This window comes from Macrosteles quadrilineatus, unplaced genomic scaffold, assembly GCF_028750875.1.
Source record: "Macrosteles quadrilineatus isolate MER2022 unplaced genomic scaffold, UCM_ALF_1.0 Scaffold_5__1_contigs__length_97177068, whole genome shotgun sequence".
NCBI lineage: Eukaryota > Metazoa > Arthropoda > Insecta > Hemiptera > Cicadellidae > Macrosteles > Macrosteles quadrilineatus.
Window position 1 is genome coordinate 66,559,312 of NW_026542598.1, and position 18,219 is coordinate 66,577,530.

At 33.9% G+C, this 18,219-nt stretch overlaps 1 protein-coding gene across 5 annotated transcripts in view; it reads left to right on the top strand.

Moving 5' to 3' along the window:
* LOC128994147 (protein cycle) overlaps positions 1 to 17,252 on the top strand; it is a 79,426-nt gene extending 62,174 nt beyond the window's left edge. For 2 of the 5 annotated variants that reach the window (XM_054418462.1, XM_054418460.1), the window contains 13 exons: positions 2,126 to 2,257; positions 3,932 to 4,000; positions 6,192 to 6,429; positions 7,309 to 7,401; positions 7,827 to 7,944; positions 8,880 to 9,044; positions 10,094 to 10,349; positions 11,389 to 11,527; positions 11,812 to 11,930; positions 12,941 to 13,032; positions 13,376 to 13,551; positions 14,283 to 14,427; positions 14,918 to 17,252. In XM_054418462.1, the coding sequence (XP_054274437.1) occupies positions 2,145 to 2,257; positions 3,932 to 4,000; positions 6,192 to 6,429; positions 7,309 to 7,401; positions 7,827 to 7,944; positions 8,880 to 9,044; positions 10,094 to 10,349; positions 11,389 to 11,527; positions 11,812 to 11,930; positions 12,941 to 13,032; positions 13,376 to 13,551; positions 14,283 to 14,427; positions 14,918 to 15,099 (1,905 nt within the window). In that variant the 5' untranslated portion in view covers positions 2,126 to 2,144 and the 3' untranslated portion in view covers positions 15,100 to 17,252. Of the gene's footprint in view, positions 1 to 2,125; positions 2,262 to 3,931; positions 4,001 to 6,191; positions 6,430 to 7,308; positions 7,402 to 7,826; positions 7,945 to 8,879; positions 9,045 to 10,093; positions 10,350 to 11,388; positions 11,528 to 11,811; positions 11,935 to 12,940; positions 13,033 to 13,375; positions 13,552 to 13,993; positions 14,205 to 14,282; positions 14,428 to 14,917 lie in introns of those variants that run through there. The other 3 variants (XM_054418464.1, XM_054418463.1, XM_054418465.1) reach the window with 3 other exon arrangements.
* Positions 17,253 to 18,219: the final 967 nt, after the last annotated feature.

Genomic DNA, 18,219 nt, shown 5'->3' on the forward strand with positions numbered 1-18,219 from the left:
TTGCATATTTGATCAAACGGTTGGACACCAATCATAGTAGTTGTTAATTCCAGTAGTTATTTTTTTGTAACGAGCTTTCAACAAACTGAAAATGTGATTTAAATCATTGGTTGTGATTAGCATTATCCCCGTTTGTTACACTGAAGATTATGATTAACCAAATCGCCGTTTTATGTTTTTTTAAGCTGAAGCTCAACGTTTTCAGGCTGTGTTTTTAACATGGCTAGTTTGTAAATATATCGGATTTTTTCTCTTTAACACTATGTTACCATATTATATGTCCGGCCAAAAAGAGCATTATGCTATCTATCACGTTTATCGGTTCAAACATGAATTTTAATATCCTTTTGATTTGTGGTTGGTACAATTATTTACAATTACTGTAATATTGGGTACCTCCCTTTCGTAGCTCATTGTCTTGCTATGGGTTTATTTTCAGGTTCCCAAAATGGAAATTATTACAAAAAGTGTAATTCTAACAATATTTAGTTATCTTGGATGAAAAGGGTAACTCATAAAACTAAAGTAAACTGGCATAGTAATATTCATGGGATACGTTTTATCAGTACTAGTTTTCTCGGAGTGGGTCGGGTAAATTTACATTCTTGCATTTTGGTTTAACAGACACAATGACAGACAGACGGACAGAATTTGAGATAAGAATCCTATCGGCTTTCTTATGCTATAAGACTTGAAAATAACCACACAAAAAATCAATATTCTGAGAAATGCACAGACAAAACTGTCAGCCTATTTAAATACATATATCTTATCTATTAGAACTGTTTATTATACAATCGTCTAAATTATTACTCATGACTATTCTCATAAATTGTTTTTAGTTTGAATATAAAGTTATAAACTTTTAGAGGTAATTTTTGTACAAAAGCTTTTTTTTAAAGTTTGTTTATTTTTGTGATTTATTACTTTCTTGGCATTATTTTATTAATTATTTTGTTTGGGTGACATTCTGTACAACACTATTAGAGAGTAACGTACAACTTTCTCTTCCTGTGGAGAAGTACAATACTATTAAGGTTCCATGGATTAATTTGTGTAGCTAGTGGAAAAATCCACAATGCAGGAACAAGTAAAAATGTTTTCCCTATTGATTATGCTTAGCAATTTATCTTGTTAAATGTTACAAAATTATCATTCTGTAGATTGTCTGTTGAGAAATAATAAAGTATATTTTAAAGTTATTGGCCTTTACTTTTTTGTTTAGGACATTTTTCTAATTTGGTGGTTTTGTACACTTTGTTATATTGAAAATTATTTAATTTTCATTCGAGTTTCTGAGGCTAGAAATGCAAACTTGTAACTTCTGTAATTGCTGATGCTAACTAGGCAAACGATAGAACATTGCACTCTATGTTGCATATGTTGTTGTAGCATGTCCGTTTTTGGAAGTCCAATTAAAAAACTGTTATATTTCATTTTGCACCATCATGATTGATAATAAATTTTCTATGTAACAATAAAAATGTAAATTCATTAGTAAGAATAGATTTTTGCTTTTGAACTTATTTACTGGAGTTTCAAACTTCCAAGCCTTAAAAAAATTACAGTGCTAAGTTTTCTCAGGATCACCAAAGATATTTTGATTACCAGGCGATCACAATGTTCTCTCAGCTGCCTGCTACATTTATATTGAACCTACCTCTACTTTGAAATATCTTGTAAATAATAGTTATTGTTTGTTGCGGGAGTTCTTGCTCCCTACCCATGTACCTTGCAGAAGGAAAGACGATAACTGGGGCTCATAAATAACAGTTACTGTTGTTGCAGGACTTCTTGCTCTATACCCATGTACCTTGGAGGAGAACAATCAACAACTTGTGCTCATAAATAACAGTTTAGTTATTGTTGTTGCAGGAATTTTTGCTCTACACCCAAGGTACCTTGCTGGAGGCCAACCAACAACTGGGACTCATAAATAGCAGTTATTGTTGTTGCCGGACTTCTTGCTCTACACCCATGTACCTTGAAGGAGAACAAACAACAACTTGTGCTCATAAATAACAGTTTAGTTATTGTTGTTGTAGGAGTTCTTGCTCTACACCCATGTACCTTGGAGAAGAACAGACAACAACTTGTGCTCAAATAACAGTTATTGTTGTTGCAGGACTTCTTGCTCTACACCCATGTACCTTGGAGGAGGACAGACAATAACTTCTAGTGGTGTGGGGATGGAAATCCCTCAAGTGGACAGCACGAGAGAGCATCTGTCGAAGAAAAGAAAAGCGCCTTCCTATCAGTAAGTAAGTTAGTTGACAGAGTGAATTTTCTCAGTAACAAATCTTAAACTCTGTCAGTCAGTTTAGTGGATAAGTTTTACATTTTTTTTGTACTATAACTTTTAAATCATGACAAACAGAAAGTGTAACCGGATTAGCTATTATAGAAAGAAACACTACCATAGGAACTAGAACTACTAAGTATAGCTATAAAAGGTACTATTTTTTCTTTGAGTTTTTGACTGCAAATAGTCCTTATATTTTTTATTCAAAAGTTATTAATTAATTATTCTAAAATATTTTGTATACAAAATTAGCATAAAACTGTAGGGTATTTAATTGTTTATATGCTACACACTTGAGCAGGATCTATTTCAGTAATTTAGGATGGTTAAATGATAGACACTGAAGGGCATGAACATTAACTCCAAGGATAACTAGTTTACTTGCTTGCTCCCATGCCTTTAAAAGGAATAGTTTCAACATACCTTTTTAAAGTTATCAGCTTGTATTAAATACCTAAGATTTTCTTTTATTTCTATTCCAGTAGTAGGGGTGTTAAATATAATCCATATCTGGAGTTATTCATTTACATTTATAGAATCAAAACATTTAGTCAAAAGAGTAAGAACACAATATGTTAGGATATCTATTACACATTTATTTAACTCACTCATTAAATTTTTATTGTTTTAAACAATAAAAAGCACACATCGCTAAGTTCAGTTTTCACAATCAATAATTTTGATGTACTTATATTTGTAAGTTCAGCACAAGGATAATCGATTATGAAACTTACCAGTCAAAGGGAATAGGTCAAACATTGTTCCCGGTTTATTATGGTATTCCTGATATTCCGTTGCGTAACCAAACATTGCAGCTTTGTTACATAACCAGATGTCAGACTACAAAATCAGTTTCCGTTGTTTATGATTCCGAAGTTTCTGGAGAACCCGTAAGATTGTCTCCAGTTCAAGAACCCCTACAACACCGCAGTAGATCAAAGAGTTACAAATTGAGCTGGTTTAAGACTAATGTTTCTCACTTGTAGAATATTAATTAACCAAGTTGTAATTGGACTGTTTGTAATGTGTTTTCTTATTAAAAACTCAGAGTTATTTCAAGGTCTTGCAATTTGATCGTGCAGCCAATTGTTTTTTAATAAATTTTGATTTGTATATTAAAACAAAATTTCTTACTTCAGACTTGCAATTTTATCTTGCAGTTGTTTGTTTCGTTTGAAAAATTGTTGCTTCAAATTCACTGTTAAAGTATGTTGAAATCATATAATTAATTATATTTGAATGTACGGTATAGTGAAGTACATATCCTTTTTCTTTGTTAAAGCCATGTTGTAGCCCATTTTTCAAATAACGACGGTACATTAGTTTTATAAATGGAGCTAGGATAGACAGATTATTGGAGAAGAGCAGGCATGCATGCATACTCAAAATCTTGTGGGGGGGAGGAGTATGCAGGTAACCTCCGAATTCAGCAGCTAGGTAAAGTGCTAAATACCACACCGTTGTCTGAAGAGTTGGTGCCAAAAACACTAAGTCTTGTTCAGCAGCTAGAAAAGCCTGCCTTTAGGCAAAAACTCTGTATTTTGTATAATTATGTGTAAAAATATCAATGTTTAATATAATTTAAACAATGAGACCATTATTTAACATTTATGTTTTTTTTTGTTTCAGTGAGGGCAGTGACTTTGGTGATGATACTGGCGATGACTCGAAATCGCTTCATACGGGTGATAATAAAAAGTTAGTATAATTTAGTAGCGTTATAGGTTATAGTATAGATGTGGAATAAAAATATAATTTACATCTTTTTTTGTGATATTAGGTATTACAAAAAAATCACCATAAATCTTTTAAGCACACAGTTGTAATCTTCCTTTGGAAACTTATTTTCACAACCCATTAACTCAAAATTCAGTGTCGAAAGTTTAAACAGGCCATGCCTTCAACTGCTTAGTTAGATAATTTCTGCAAATTTCCCTCCCGGGAAGAAGCTATGGCAGCTTTGAAGCTTACTATAGGTCGTGGTGGCACAGAAATACCTCTTGACTCTTTGGTCCGATTTTTCTGAATTTGGCATGAATGTGTAGAAGCTGAGTAAACTTGATTAAGTTTGAGAATCTGCAAAATTGGTTAATGGAAACAGGTTGTATTAAAGTTGAAAATTATTTTAAAATTTGTTGTTTTAATTTTCACCCTAAAAATAGAAAGGTCCCATTTCCATTTCAGCTATCATGTAGACCTTAAAAGGCAAAGAATTTTCTATACTGAAGCATCGTTGTACAGTTAAAAGTTGAAGGATAACAATCCAAAAACTGTATTTAAAATTCCAATGTTGTTCTTATATGGAGAAAAATAAAACTGTTGTAGTTTGCTTGTTCAACGATATATTTTGATAAAATTTTGCAAATACATTTATTTTATCCCATACCGTTACCATTTATAAAAATAAACACTCGCCTTTCCATGTAACAGCAAACCTTAAGTACTCATTAAATCTAATGTTATTTAGGGAATAAATAACACAGTATTTTAATAAAAATCCAATCACACAAATAGAATTTTCTTTTTGTGTGAAATAATACTTGTTGATAAATTACGAAAGGCCAAGGTGGATTTTTAACAGCTCAACATCGGTCGTTTGTCCTACTTCCACTCGGGGCTTCTACAACGTCACTAATAACCTACCTTAACTTGATTTTGTAACCTCCCTTAACAGTTCATTGATAGACCTTTCAATAAAATCACTCCATTATAACACTGAGATCTTTAATTTATTTGTTATTTGTAATCTTGTAGCATGAAATTTTATGTTGTACAACTAGGTATGTTGACTTTCTTGTAGAATCATAGTCTTCTTGGGGTGATAGTGTGAAACTCGATTAAACTTTTCTCGCTGAAGTCAAGTTGCTCTGAGGACGAGGCTCTCTATATCGAGGCCAAAACTTTGGTGAATTATAGTGTTTCATCAAGTTTGTATTTCATCAGTGCACTTTTCAGTAACTGGTCGTCTGAGAGTGGTGGAGTTAGGCTTGTTGGAAAGCCTACACGATGCCTTTATCTCAGGTCATAAAGCAGTGGTCACCTGAGCATCGTGCATTTATTATCGAGTTAAATTAAAAAAGTAATGATTCAGTCATTTATTTAGTGTCAGTTGATTTTTTTTTTATTAGGGCGATTTTGATTCTGTCAAGTGGCACAATCATGTGGTGGGTTAGAACAACGGCTTCTGTATTCAAAGAGAAGCTGACAAGCCTTCCAAAGTCAGATTGTAACATTCGATAGAGTTAGTGCTGCTGTGGAAACCGTCCTCGGATAGGCCCACCGAAAACAAGCATCTGCTTTGATCATGTCTGACCGCTCGGTTACACTTGTTTCGAGGATCGATCATAATTATTATCCCTACTGATTAATGTACAGATTAATCTGTTTTTAATTTTGTTAATTATCATACAGATAATCACACAGGAACCACTCCATTTAAAGAATGCATGGAAACGCCACTGAGTTGCAATGACTGAATCATTACTTTTTCTAAACGACTTGTAACAAACATGCGTTGCTCAGGTGACCACTGCTCTATGACTACAGATAATCCCGTCGTATAGGCTTTCCAACGATCCTACCCCCACCACCCTCAGACGACCTGTCGCTGAACAGTGCGCTGCAAAAAATAGATCGGTTTTTTGCCACACCCTGATATTTCTCACCTAATAATCTGAGGTTTGCAAGTTTGATTGTGATTCTAAAGAAATTCCATTTATCAAGTTTTTATTCAGTAGTCCTGAGTAAAGGAACAGAGATCTTAGTTACAAAAAGCAGCTAAGGCATCTCACCCACCCCATACTAAAAAAAAGGTTAGTTAATACACCTTACTTTTGGTCTTCATCTCTTAAAGTTGTGATATGATAACGATATTTATTATATTTTACAGACAGAACCATAGTGAGATAGAGAAGAGACGGAGAGACAAGATGAACACTTACATAACAGAGTTGTCGTCCATGGTGCCGATGTGTCATGCGATGAGTCGTAAGCTGGACAAGCTTACGGTACTGAGAATGGCAGTGCAACACCTCAAGACCATCAGAGGAGCTGTACACTCCTACACCGAGGGACACTACAAACCCTCCTTCCTCTCCGATCAGGAACTCAAACAGCTGATTTTACAGGTGCGCCAACTCAAGTGGGGTTTTCTTTTCAAACTGTCAGTACAAAATTTTAGGACAGGAGCACTTGTAGGCAAGTGGTTTGAACAAGGTAATCGAGGTACTTCTATCTTTGGGTTCAAATTCTCCAATCACCTCTGTTGATGAATATTTGACTACAGATTCCTTAAAGTAGATTCATAGAAATACGTCACATTAGTTGGTCAAATAAGTAAGACAAACATTGGACCTCCCATAACAAATCATGTTATTAGTAGCGCTTGCTTTTAAATTTAAGGTCGCTTATTTTATCCCAAGCGAGATCAATTTTGGACCCAGATGTTAGTCCTTTTGCTATAAATTGTTTATGCTAATAAAATGAAATCACACAGTCAAATCGACACTAATGAAATGCTTTCTGAAGCTGGGTTTTCCTTAGCGCGGAAGTTGAGAGAGGAACGCGGAGACCGGAAAAGAGATTAACATGGTGTTCCGCTCCGCTTCTAGGAAAACAGTAACATTCAATTACCTTTGACAAGTGGAGTCCGCTCTCCGCGTTCCTCTCTCCGCTCTCCACTTCTGCGCCTAGGAAAACCCGGCTTAACAAGAGGTCAATATCAGATTGTAGCCTAATAAGACCTGGGTTTGGATTGTTCCTTTAGATGAAAAACACAAAAAAAAAAAAAAAAAATGCCAATGACATAAAACCCAAAACACAATTTACTTTTCAAAATATTAAATAGAGTATGTTTCAGACTGAGGAACTTTCGGTGCACTGTGTAGCATTGGTTTGATTTGTGACAAAGCTAAATCTAACCCTCTAATAAAAGTTGGTGCAGCTTCTAGGTTGTAGAATTTATCTGTCATATTTTTGTTGTAATTGTTTACCTTTTTTCTTTTCAGGCTGCTGAGGGGTTTCTTTTTGTTGTTGGCTGTGATAGAGGCAGGATTCTGTATGTTTCGGAATCCGTCTCCCAGATTTTAAATTATGCACAGGTAAGTAACTATTGTCCAGATTGGAAAAGAATTTCACAAATAGACCTATACATTAACACAAGAGAATGTATAAAGCATCTTTGTCTTAATCTAAAACTAATTCTTAGTTTGAAATACCACTAAAATGGAAGCCAACATTTAAAGCACTGCAAGAGATATCTATACAGACAGGAAGGTCTACAAAGAGTCCAGGACCCTAGTTAAAAATGTGAGTAAACATTTGATAATTTTACCCCAGATAAAATATGTTTTGATATAATCGACCCCACAATGTTATAAGATTGGTAAGCTGGAGGTAAGATACTTCAAAAGTTCACAATGTAGTATTAGACATTCATGATAATTTTGATTGAGTATCAAACGTTTATTGAGATATCTAACATTATACTGTCGTCACGTTTTATATGACTTATTTTTATTCCCAGGGTGACCTGCTTGGTCAGAGTTGGTTTGATATTCTTCATCCGAAGGACGTTGCTAAGGTGAAAGAACAACTCTCTTCTTCCGACCTGAGTCCACGAGAGAGGCTAATTGATGCCAAAAGTAAGTGCCAACCGCCTAAGCGTACCATAATTTATATGAAAAATAAGGTATTGATTTTAGGTGGAGTTAAATGGAATTATTTTGTTCCAGGACCTCTGTCCCTAAACAGAGATTTTTTCAAGGTGGTATCTTTAAAAAAAGCATTTATGATGCAATACAAATACTGTATCGTTTTAGGCTCCTGCTTTTTGTTTTATCAATTACATGTTTGAGTTCAATAAAAAATTGATTGCCAGTTTTTAAAGTTTTTACATCCCTAATGATGATGTTTACAAGACAGCGGAAATGTACAAGATTTTGGCATTAGACATTGATCCTATTTACGCGACCGTGGGAGATATTTATTATCTGGCCGTGATCACAGAAAATGATGACGACGTCTCCATGACCGCGGGAGACGATTATGATATCTACAGCTGATTGCAAGAAATATTCACCATTTCGCCGTGATCGGGAGAGTGTTCACGATTTCGCCTTGTTCGTGGCAAGTCCCACCCATAGTGCGGGTGCCGCTCGGGTTAATTTGGCCTAGGGCTGCATTTGCTAAATTCGTCATTGGGTAACTACAGTGTTCAAACAAAATATGTTTGATAAGTATCTATAAAACTATTATAAAAGTAATTGCATTTTCAGTTTTTTATCAAGCACACAATGCTGAGCAGTGACACACCTTAAACCATGCATTTCTAACTGCATCATGAACAAAAGTCAATCAGCACACATTACAGAAATATAAAAAAATTGTTTCTGCAGTCCAGTTATCAGTTTTAACATTCCATATACACATTTTTCTAAGTTATTATTATTGTTTACTAATCATGAGTTTTTCTAAATTCTTAAAATATTGTAAATCACTAACCTAATAAGTTTTAGTGTTCATTAAAATAATTATATTTCTAGAAAGTTGTGTCTGCAATTGGATGCATTTGTTTTAGCGATGTTGCCAGTAAAGACTGATATACCCCAAGGCCTTTCCAGATTGTGTCCTGGAGCCAGACGTTCATTCTTCTGTCGTATGAAGTGTAAAGTGTCGTCCTCAATCAAAGAAGAGGCTGACACGACAACAGGGTGCCATAGGCGGAAAAAACAACAACTTTCGGGTAATTAGATATTTGTAGTAAATGTTGGTTTCAGTCAGATATTCTCAAATACATTCGAATTCCAAATTTACCAATAAAAAAGGACTGCATCCTTGTCAGTAAACAAAAATGTCATCTTAATTATGATCCCTAAAAGAAATTCTTTTCAAAATTTGAAATTATTTTAATTTTATTTTTTGTGTGTTTTTACATCAATTTTTTTCACAGATTTTGTAAGGGAACTTTCCAAACTCTGATGGTCTTGATACTATTTAACAGTGCATGCAAAAAAAACTGTGACTGCTATTGCTATTGTAGTATGTATCCATCAATATTGTTGAGACGTCTTGCGAACATTGATTGATGATTAATAACCTTGATTGAATTGAAACTTGATCCACGTCTATTTTTGTCAATTGGTCATTAATTGATGATGAATTTTAAAACAAAGTTTCATCTTGCTTTGTGTTTGTCCTTTCCCTTTGGAATGTCAAAATGTCTTTAAGATTGTCTTTAATATCTGCTTATTTTTCTCCCTAGTAATCCTTTTAAAACACATTAACATTATAAAGTATTCTATTGAAATAAAAATTACAGATAAAAAAATCTATTTGCTACAAATCACAATATAGTTTAAAACATTTAAAATTTGCATTCTCTAAAGAAAATCTAGGGTATACTAATGCTATGAAATATAAAACTATGATTATGTTGTCTACATAATTCTATTTTCTTAATAACTTATCAATTATTTATATAATTCCTATGGTTTTAATTTATCAAAATAGACTTCCTTACCCCAGTCTGTTGTCCAAATATTTGACAGCAAAATGATACTGGGTGGTTTTGTATTATGTCCAGGATTGTCAAAGCTTTGGTCACATCAGAACATCAAAATCAAATATTGTACGTGGTGCAAGCTTTGACAAAGTTGCAATTGCAACAAATCTAGGCGGTGTTATGTTTTTATGGAAATTTGAACTACAGACGGATATAAGAAAGCCTATCATGCATCATATGAGGCAAAGGGGCATGAAATAAATTGTTTTAATAAATGATTCTGTCGTCAGATCGGAGGTACAGCGTGATCCATTGCACTGGGTACCTCAAGTCTTGGGCTCCAGCGAAGATCGGACTGGATGACCATGAGGGGGAGGGGGAGGGAGACGCTTGTAACCTTTCTTGTCTGGTCGCTGTCGGACGAGTGTTGCCAACTCAGGTGCCAGTAGAGCCACCACGATCACACCAACATCGACCCAACGTGCGGCCGATACAGTTCATCTCTCGGCATGCACTCGACGGAAAGTTCCTCTTTGCAGACCAACAGTAAGTGTTTTAGGTTTCACTTTGAATTTAGTGGTGAGAGATTTGGTTGTTTTCTTAGCAAGTCTTTCCACAACAAAAGTTAAAAACTATAAAAAGTTTAAAATTGAAAGTAAATACAGTAGACTTCCTCTTGTCCGGATAACGGGGTTTCCGGTTAAACCGAGGTATCCAAAAACTCATTAAAACAAACTGTTTACTGTGATATTCGACTTAAATTTAGGAGAGCATTGTATTTAGACACGTGATCACTGGTCTCAAATCTTTCCCACGAGAACTGTCGTTTCAGTATTGCCCACTTCCTGCCGATCTAGTCCGGTTAAACCAATGTGCTGATAAAAATTGCCCGGTTAAACAGATGTCATTTCCGCCGAGTGTAGTCCGGTTAATCCGATGTCCGGTTAAAAGGTATCCGGATAAGAGAGAGTCTACTGTACAGTATAACTTTTAATTGTAATTATTGATAGATAAAATAGTTAATATGAATGGAAATACTACATTTGAGTACCAGCAACAACAATGAGATTTAATTTTATCTCAAAGTAAATGTAACTTAAAGGTTAAAATCCCATACTTCTGCAAATATAAAAGTGATTACCACAATGTAAAATAAAATGGCCGTGCAGAAGTCTTAGAAAAGATAAAAACTGACCCTAAATCTCAAAAACAGGAATCTAATTCCATTTTAAAATTCCATAAGAAAAATTAAGTTTGCCTTTTTGGGGTTTCTACTTGATACTAAATCCCAGCCACAGCCAAAACCCTAACATTTTGAGGCAAATGTCTTTAATTTCTTCTAAACCTTTTTCAAATGGGTTTACTAAAAGTGTTTAACAAACTGTTCACTTTCAAGTATCTTGCATTTTCCTTCCTCGTTTGAATAAGTCTTTTAGAAGACAAAAATTCTGTAATAATAATTGCAAAATATTACCGACTAATTCATATACGGTTTTAACTATTATTCCTAAAGATACACGTGGATTTGAACTTTTGATACAAAAATTTGATTTCAAAATATTAATTTCTGATCTTATTGTTTTAGAGCAACTCTGGTCCTTGGATTCCTACCTCAAGAACTTTTAGGAACCAGTATGTACGAATATTACCACCAAGAAGACATAACTCATCTTGCTGAATCGCACAAAACTGCTCTTCACAATCAAGAGACTGTTAGAACTCAGGTACAAACTAATTTGGTTGCTTTTTAGTAAAATAATTTAAATGCATACAGAATATACATGAGCATAGAAACAAAAATCATCATTTGTTAAAGATCTTTTTTTACAAATTTTCAATGTAGGGAACATTTAGCAAAATTTACTGTTTAGAGAATACTTAGCCAACTTTCCATACAGAATAATTATGCTATTTATTATAAGCAAACTAAGCAAAACACTTGGTTTCAAATCAGTTTGTCTTTTATTTCATATTCAGTTCCTACTTACATTGCTATTCCTATTTTCAGATTTATAGGTTTAGAAGTAAAGAAGGCTCTTTTGTTCGTCTTCAAAGTGAGTGGAAGGCATTTAGAAATCCTTGGACCAAAGATGTAGAATACCTCATAGCGAAAAATAAACTTTGTTTGTAAGTATCATAATAAATACTGGGATTAATTAGAATTGTGTTGTAGTAAAGATAAAGCAGACTACCGGTATCTCTTATTTAGATACCTCAGGACAAAACTCTTTTCTGAACTAAAAGAAGTCTGAACCATTTAAATTAAACACAAATGAAATGGACATGTTTAAAAACAAAAATCAAATTTTATGTTTGTAATGAGATGCTATTTTGGCAACCAAGTATTGACGCTTAAGAGTCCTTGGAGCCTAGACGTTCTAACTCGTTAAACAATTAAAAAACTACAAAGAAAATTTATAATCTCACAGTATACTAGATATTTAAATTACATTTACTCTGGTATTTGAAAAAATATTTTGAGATAGTAAAATAAGCTCTTCAGCGGCTGTTTGAAATTTAAAGAAATGACCATTTCTCTTATGGCACACAAATCCAAGATGGCCACTAGCTTCCATGGACTGCCTGCTTGGAGAACAATTAAAAACTACAAAGAACATTTCTAATCTTTGTATACAGTACTAGATATTATAATTATTATGATCACATTGGTGTTTGAAAAATATTTTTGGACAATAAATAACCTTTCAGCGGCAGTTTTAAATTATCCAAGATGTCCGCTAGTCTCCAAGGACTCTTAAAGGTCCATTTGAGATAAACGTCGGAATGTAAAGTTACACTTTGACTTGTGGAGGTAAAACGCAGATTACATTATTTTATGTATCTACTGTACTTGGAGTTAGTTATAAAACTAACTGTTGAGCATCTTTTACTCTAAGTAGTAAGCATGAACAGTGTTTCCTAGGGAATTGAAAATATTTTGAGAAACAACAGATTTATTGTTTAAGAGTCAACTATGTGGGGATATGGAATGTTACTTTGATTTTGGTAGTATAATTTAATGTTCATCTACCAAGTGTAAATCGAACAATAATTTACAATTATCAGATACTGTAATTGATATTAATTATTCTATACCACAATTAATTAATATTATTATTTGAATGATTTCCTTCCAGATCGGATGTCAAGGTTGAGAGCAGTCAGTCAACACGTTCTGAAGGCCCAACTCAATCTCAGAGCAATTTTGATTTCTTCTCTGGAACTCAAAGTAAGTGATGATGATTTCAACTATCAATCCATTGTGAGATTTTCCAGTAATTTACATCCTCTTATTTCAAAACATTCCGAAACTACAATATTGAAGTCTATAAGTTTTTTGTGGTCTTTATTCTTTTAGTGATGCTTTCATACAGGATGTTAATATTGTGAAGACAAAGCACAATGATTTTACCATTAATTTCAATACATCAATAAAACATACATGCAGTATTTACATGTTTACAGTTTTAATGACACTGGAACTTTTGCTCTCCCCATACCAATGTAGTACCCCAGTTTGTTAACATTAACATTATTAACACTTATAAACTTACCATTACGACTTGTTGCAGGCAATGGCAATGGTCTGGGCAGCAGGGAGATGTCTCGTATGATCAGCACACATGTAGAGGCCAGCAAGATCGGCAGACAGATCGCTGAAGAAGTATTGGATCTGCAGAGGAAAGGAGGGGACTCATCGTCTCCTAACAGCACACCTTCCCCTTCCCACAAAGATCCTATAGCAGAGGTTAGTATACAAGATACTTGGCGTCTTGCCAAAAGTATCAATTTATTGAAGGGATATAAAACCCTTCCCATCAATTTTGTTTTGTTGTATTTCACAGATTGGTAAATTAATTTGTAGAAAACTGTCTAGGTACCAGTTACAATACACTAGGTTCCATATATTTGTTCATGTTTATTGTATGCATAAGGCTACTTCATTACTGCTTTAAACCTTGTAACTCAACTGCTATGAGCTATAGTCATTGGTCTTTCATTGGTGTTATGAGAGAGTTGTGCACTGATTTCTGTCCAACCCTTGCAGAAATGAATTCACATCCTTCAAAACCTTACCTTAGTTTTTTACACTAAATCCATCTCTATGATCTATGGTATAATCTTGCAAGATGAAAAAGATTTGAGAATTCTCTGTTGGTGCACTCCATTCCAAAGACTTGTTGGTGCAGCAGTCACAATTAGTCAGTTCTGTGGTCCATGATCTCCCTAGTCAGAGTCTCATGTCGTGTAACAACAGTCCAGGAAGTGAGTTGAATTGGTACAGCAGCGCAGTACACAACAACATGAGTCCTAACAGCTGATTGTTGTTACAGCAGTCACAATTAGTCAGTTCTGTGGTCCATGATCTCCCTAGTCAGAGTCTCATGTCGTGCAACAACAGTCCAGGCAGTGAGGTGAATGCGTAAAGCAGCGTAGTACATAACAACATGAGTGTCTAACAGCTGATTGTTGTTACAGCAGTCACAAGTAGTCAGTTCTGTGGTCCATGATCTCCCTAGTCAGAGTCTCATGTCGTGTAACAACAGTCCAGGCAGTGAGGTGAATGCATACAGCAGCGCAGTACGTAACAATGTCACACTTTCCAGCATTGCTAACGACTCAGGTATGTATTTCACATGTGTTTTAAAAAGCGTATCTTTTTTTATTATTGTTATTATGCTTGCAGTTTGTGAAGAAATTTATTTATTAGTACTTGAATGTTTGAGATTTTTGTTAGGTACATGTTCTTTTTACTTTGCTTCTTTGAGCATGAAACATTACTATATAGGCTATGATGCAGTTTTATTCATGTCCTATTGACTTTTACAGATACCCTGGTGAAAAAAGCAGCTGGTATGAAATAAGTCAGTAAATAATGCACCTCCCCAATCTAACATTCATCTTTCAAATTCATATGGTTTAAACTATGAACGCCAGTCTATCACCAACTATAATACAAACAAATAAAACTTATGTTTTTAGTGCACATACACTTAAAATGCTACATATTTTCCTGCTTTACTAGTGTACTTATATTTTTGTGGTTGACTACCATTTGTCTACATACCATTTTAATGTTTTTTAAATATTTTTACCTCCAATGTTTATTTCAGGTGACCCGGATGAAGTTATAGATATGATAGACCAAACAGAGTCACCCAACACAGATGTGCAGAGTTTAAACAACCATGGCAATGATGAAGCTGCCATGGCAGTGATCATGAGTTTGTTGGAAGCTGATGCTGGTCTTGGAGGCCCAGTGGATTTCACTGGTCTCCCATGGCCTCTACCATAGCCTTCAATGGTCTCTATCTCTCCTATTGCCTCAGTTTCTTAACTTCTCTTGCCTTTATCGCAGTCTCGTATTGACTCCATTTTAACTTCTTGTGGCCATCAGCCAAGCCTCCTTATGGTCTTTAAACAAGCCTCTCATGGCCTCAATTGTAGCCTTCCATTACCACCTTCTTAATTTCTCATCGCCCTTAACCAAACCTTCATGGCTTCTACCATAGCTTCTTCTATACAAAACCGCAGCGAGATGAAAGTGGCAACCTTACTGAAACAGCCTTATTTTTGTAATGGAGTGTATTTACAGATTGTTATTCCTGCTATTACCACAGCAATAAGCATTCCTGTGCGATGTTGCCGACCACACACCAACGCCACGACCTTTTATCAGAGGAGGCTATAATTCTTCCATTGTTTCCAATGATCTTACCTTAATCTGTTGTGGCCTCTAGCCCAACTTCGCTTTAACAATTATACTCCAACCAAACCTCCCTAATGCATACCTCAACCTCACTCTGCCTCTCATTGCTTAAACTTAACCATTCTTTAGTATGTAAAAAAGTCTCTCAATTCTTATCGAATAGCTAGCTGTTCTTGGCATCCACTCTAGCCTCTTTTGTGGTATTGAATACTAACAAAGACTTTCCATTGAAAATATAATTAGCATATCACAAGCAACACTAATTCTCTTATTACTTCCATTGAGTTTTTAAGGTCAGGTTGGACACTAAACTTGTAACTGTTAGCAAGTGATGGTTATGCAAGAGCAAATTTAAAATTGTATACATTTTAAATCTTGCAAATAAATCCCCTACTTTACATCATATAAAATATTTTTTAATTGCCCATTAAAAGCCCCAGTGAAGTTATTTTTTTAGTTTGTTGATGCAATTGGTTTTTTTATTATGAAGTATCTATAAAGATCCTTAAAAAAGGAGCGGCATGATATAAAAACTAAGTGAGCGAGTAAACGTAAAGTTATCATTTACATTTTAATGAATTTGCTCATTACCACTGGCTAGATTTTTAATTGCTGATTTTTTAAGTTTAGAAACATTTTTGCACTTAGACGCATAATGAGGAGAATACATTTCACTGCTGCTCTAGACTAAAACATCTTACTCACTGGACAACAATGGATTCTATTCCTTAGATAGATTCTTCTGGATTAAGTAGAGAACTTTTGTGTTACCATTTTTGTTATGTTTGTGTTTTCTCTTGCTGTTTTATTGATAGTTTGTTAACTATTGCTGTTAAAACAAAAAATAAAAATGTGTTAGAATCTGTAAGATAAATCAACATCAACATCTTCATTGTGTATGATGGGACATGTGAGCTGTATGTTAATAAAATTACCTACAACTATTTATTGTCACCTTTGTTATATTGTTGATTTTGAACTAATTTATAAAAATATGTTTTTGTGAACGTAATAATTTTTACGTTGAGGATTTGTTTTTGTAATTTGTATGCTTTTTACATTATTTTTCAAAAGTTTATTTTGTTGAATTTGGAGAAATGTTTATATTTTTAAGTAATAATAATTTTTGCTAGGATATTTTATTGAAATTACTATTTAAAAAATGATCAACCCTTCTTCGGAAAATATTGTAAAATGCTCATGGCATGGACCCCAGATTGGACTATTTTTGGGGGTGAAAATGAAATAGCACACTGTAGAAACACATTTGATATGTAACACCATAATAATACAACAGTAATATAACTATTCAGTTCTTAAATTAAGTAACTGTAAAGATAATAATTTGAAGACCTTGTTATTATTAATTAGTAATTATTGTTAAGAAAGGCAAAATATTATTGTACTGGAAATACACCTATGTTAGTTTTCAGTTCATCTGCATCAATTTAATCCCATCAAACTTTTATGATGCATTTTAAACAGTGGGACGATCATGGTAATATAATAATGTATATATACAATAAAAGTTTTAACTACCATCTTTGACTATCAATTCTACCATGTAAATATTTTGTAAATTTTGAATGTAAATTTATCAATATGTGATTTTGTGAATACTAGTAGGTTTAATTGATATGTAAATAGTCCTGTACCTGTAATTAGTGTCTAGGAAAAAATGTGTTAGCTAGGAAAATGTACAATTAATTTTGTAAAAAGTAAAATGTGAAGAAGTACTATTGTTGGGTTTATTTATACCCTTTCCATCTCTTGTGATAAATACCCCCGCCGCAGCAAACCTGCAGACTAAGCGAATTTCCATTTGCCAATCGGATTTACACTAAAATGTCTCCTTAAAAATATCACATTTATTCCCTTTTTAAATAGCATTAATTCAACGAGTACTCTAGGTTTGCTGCAGCAGGGAGGGTAAAAAAGTGTTTTTTTTTATGTTATTAGTATATGTTTAGTATGAAATAAATGCATTTTCCAAATGTGATCAAAATATGGCCATAAACAGTAAATTACTCTCCATAAGAAAAACATAAGAATTTTAAATTTACATTTTTTTTTTAATTTTCTCCGTAACCATTAGGCGCATAACAACGCTTCAATATACTAAATTATTTGGTTTTTTTATGCCCTACAAAATGGTTTGGAAAGAAATTGCTAAATTTTATTTTTTTAGGTTCAAAAATGAGAAAAACCTATTTTTACCCCAAAAAACCCTACATAAACCCCTGTTTTACCATGGTCCGATCATGCTGGTTCGCCAACTTGTTCGAATAATTGTAGGTTTACAAGTTTATAGTTTATACCAAATTTCATCAAAATCGGATCATTTTTACTTGAGTTATCGTGCTAATAGACACAATATACAGGGTGTTAAAAAAAGGTGGGGACATAATTTAGGTAGTGATTCCTTGGGTCAAAATAAAGAGAAAATCACTTCTAACATTTTTTCCGAAATCACTTCATCAACCAAATATCTGCTATTTTGTATTTTTTTACATACATTTTTATTTTTGAATTTTTTCAATCAATCTTTCGGCCCGGTCAGTCGACCCCTCCCCATTTTGAAATCCTGGCTACGTCACTGATTGCATGGTATTTTTTACCTTTAGATATTCGACAATTTCCTCCTTGAATGATATGTTTTAAATTTCACGATCTGCGCTCATACGCCGTTTGCTGTTATTTTACTAT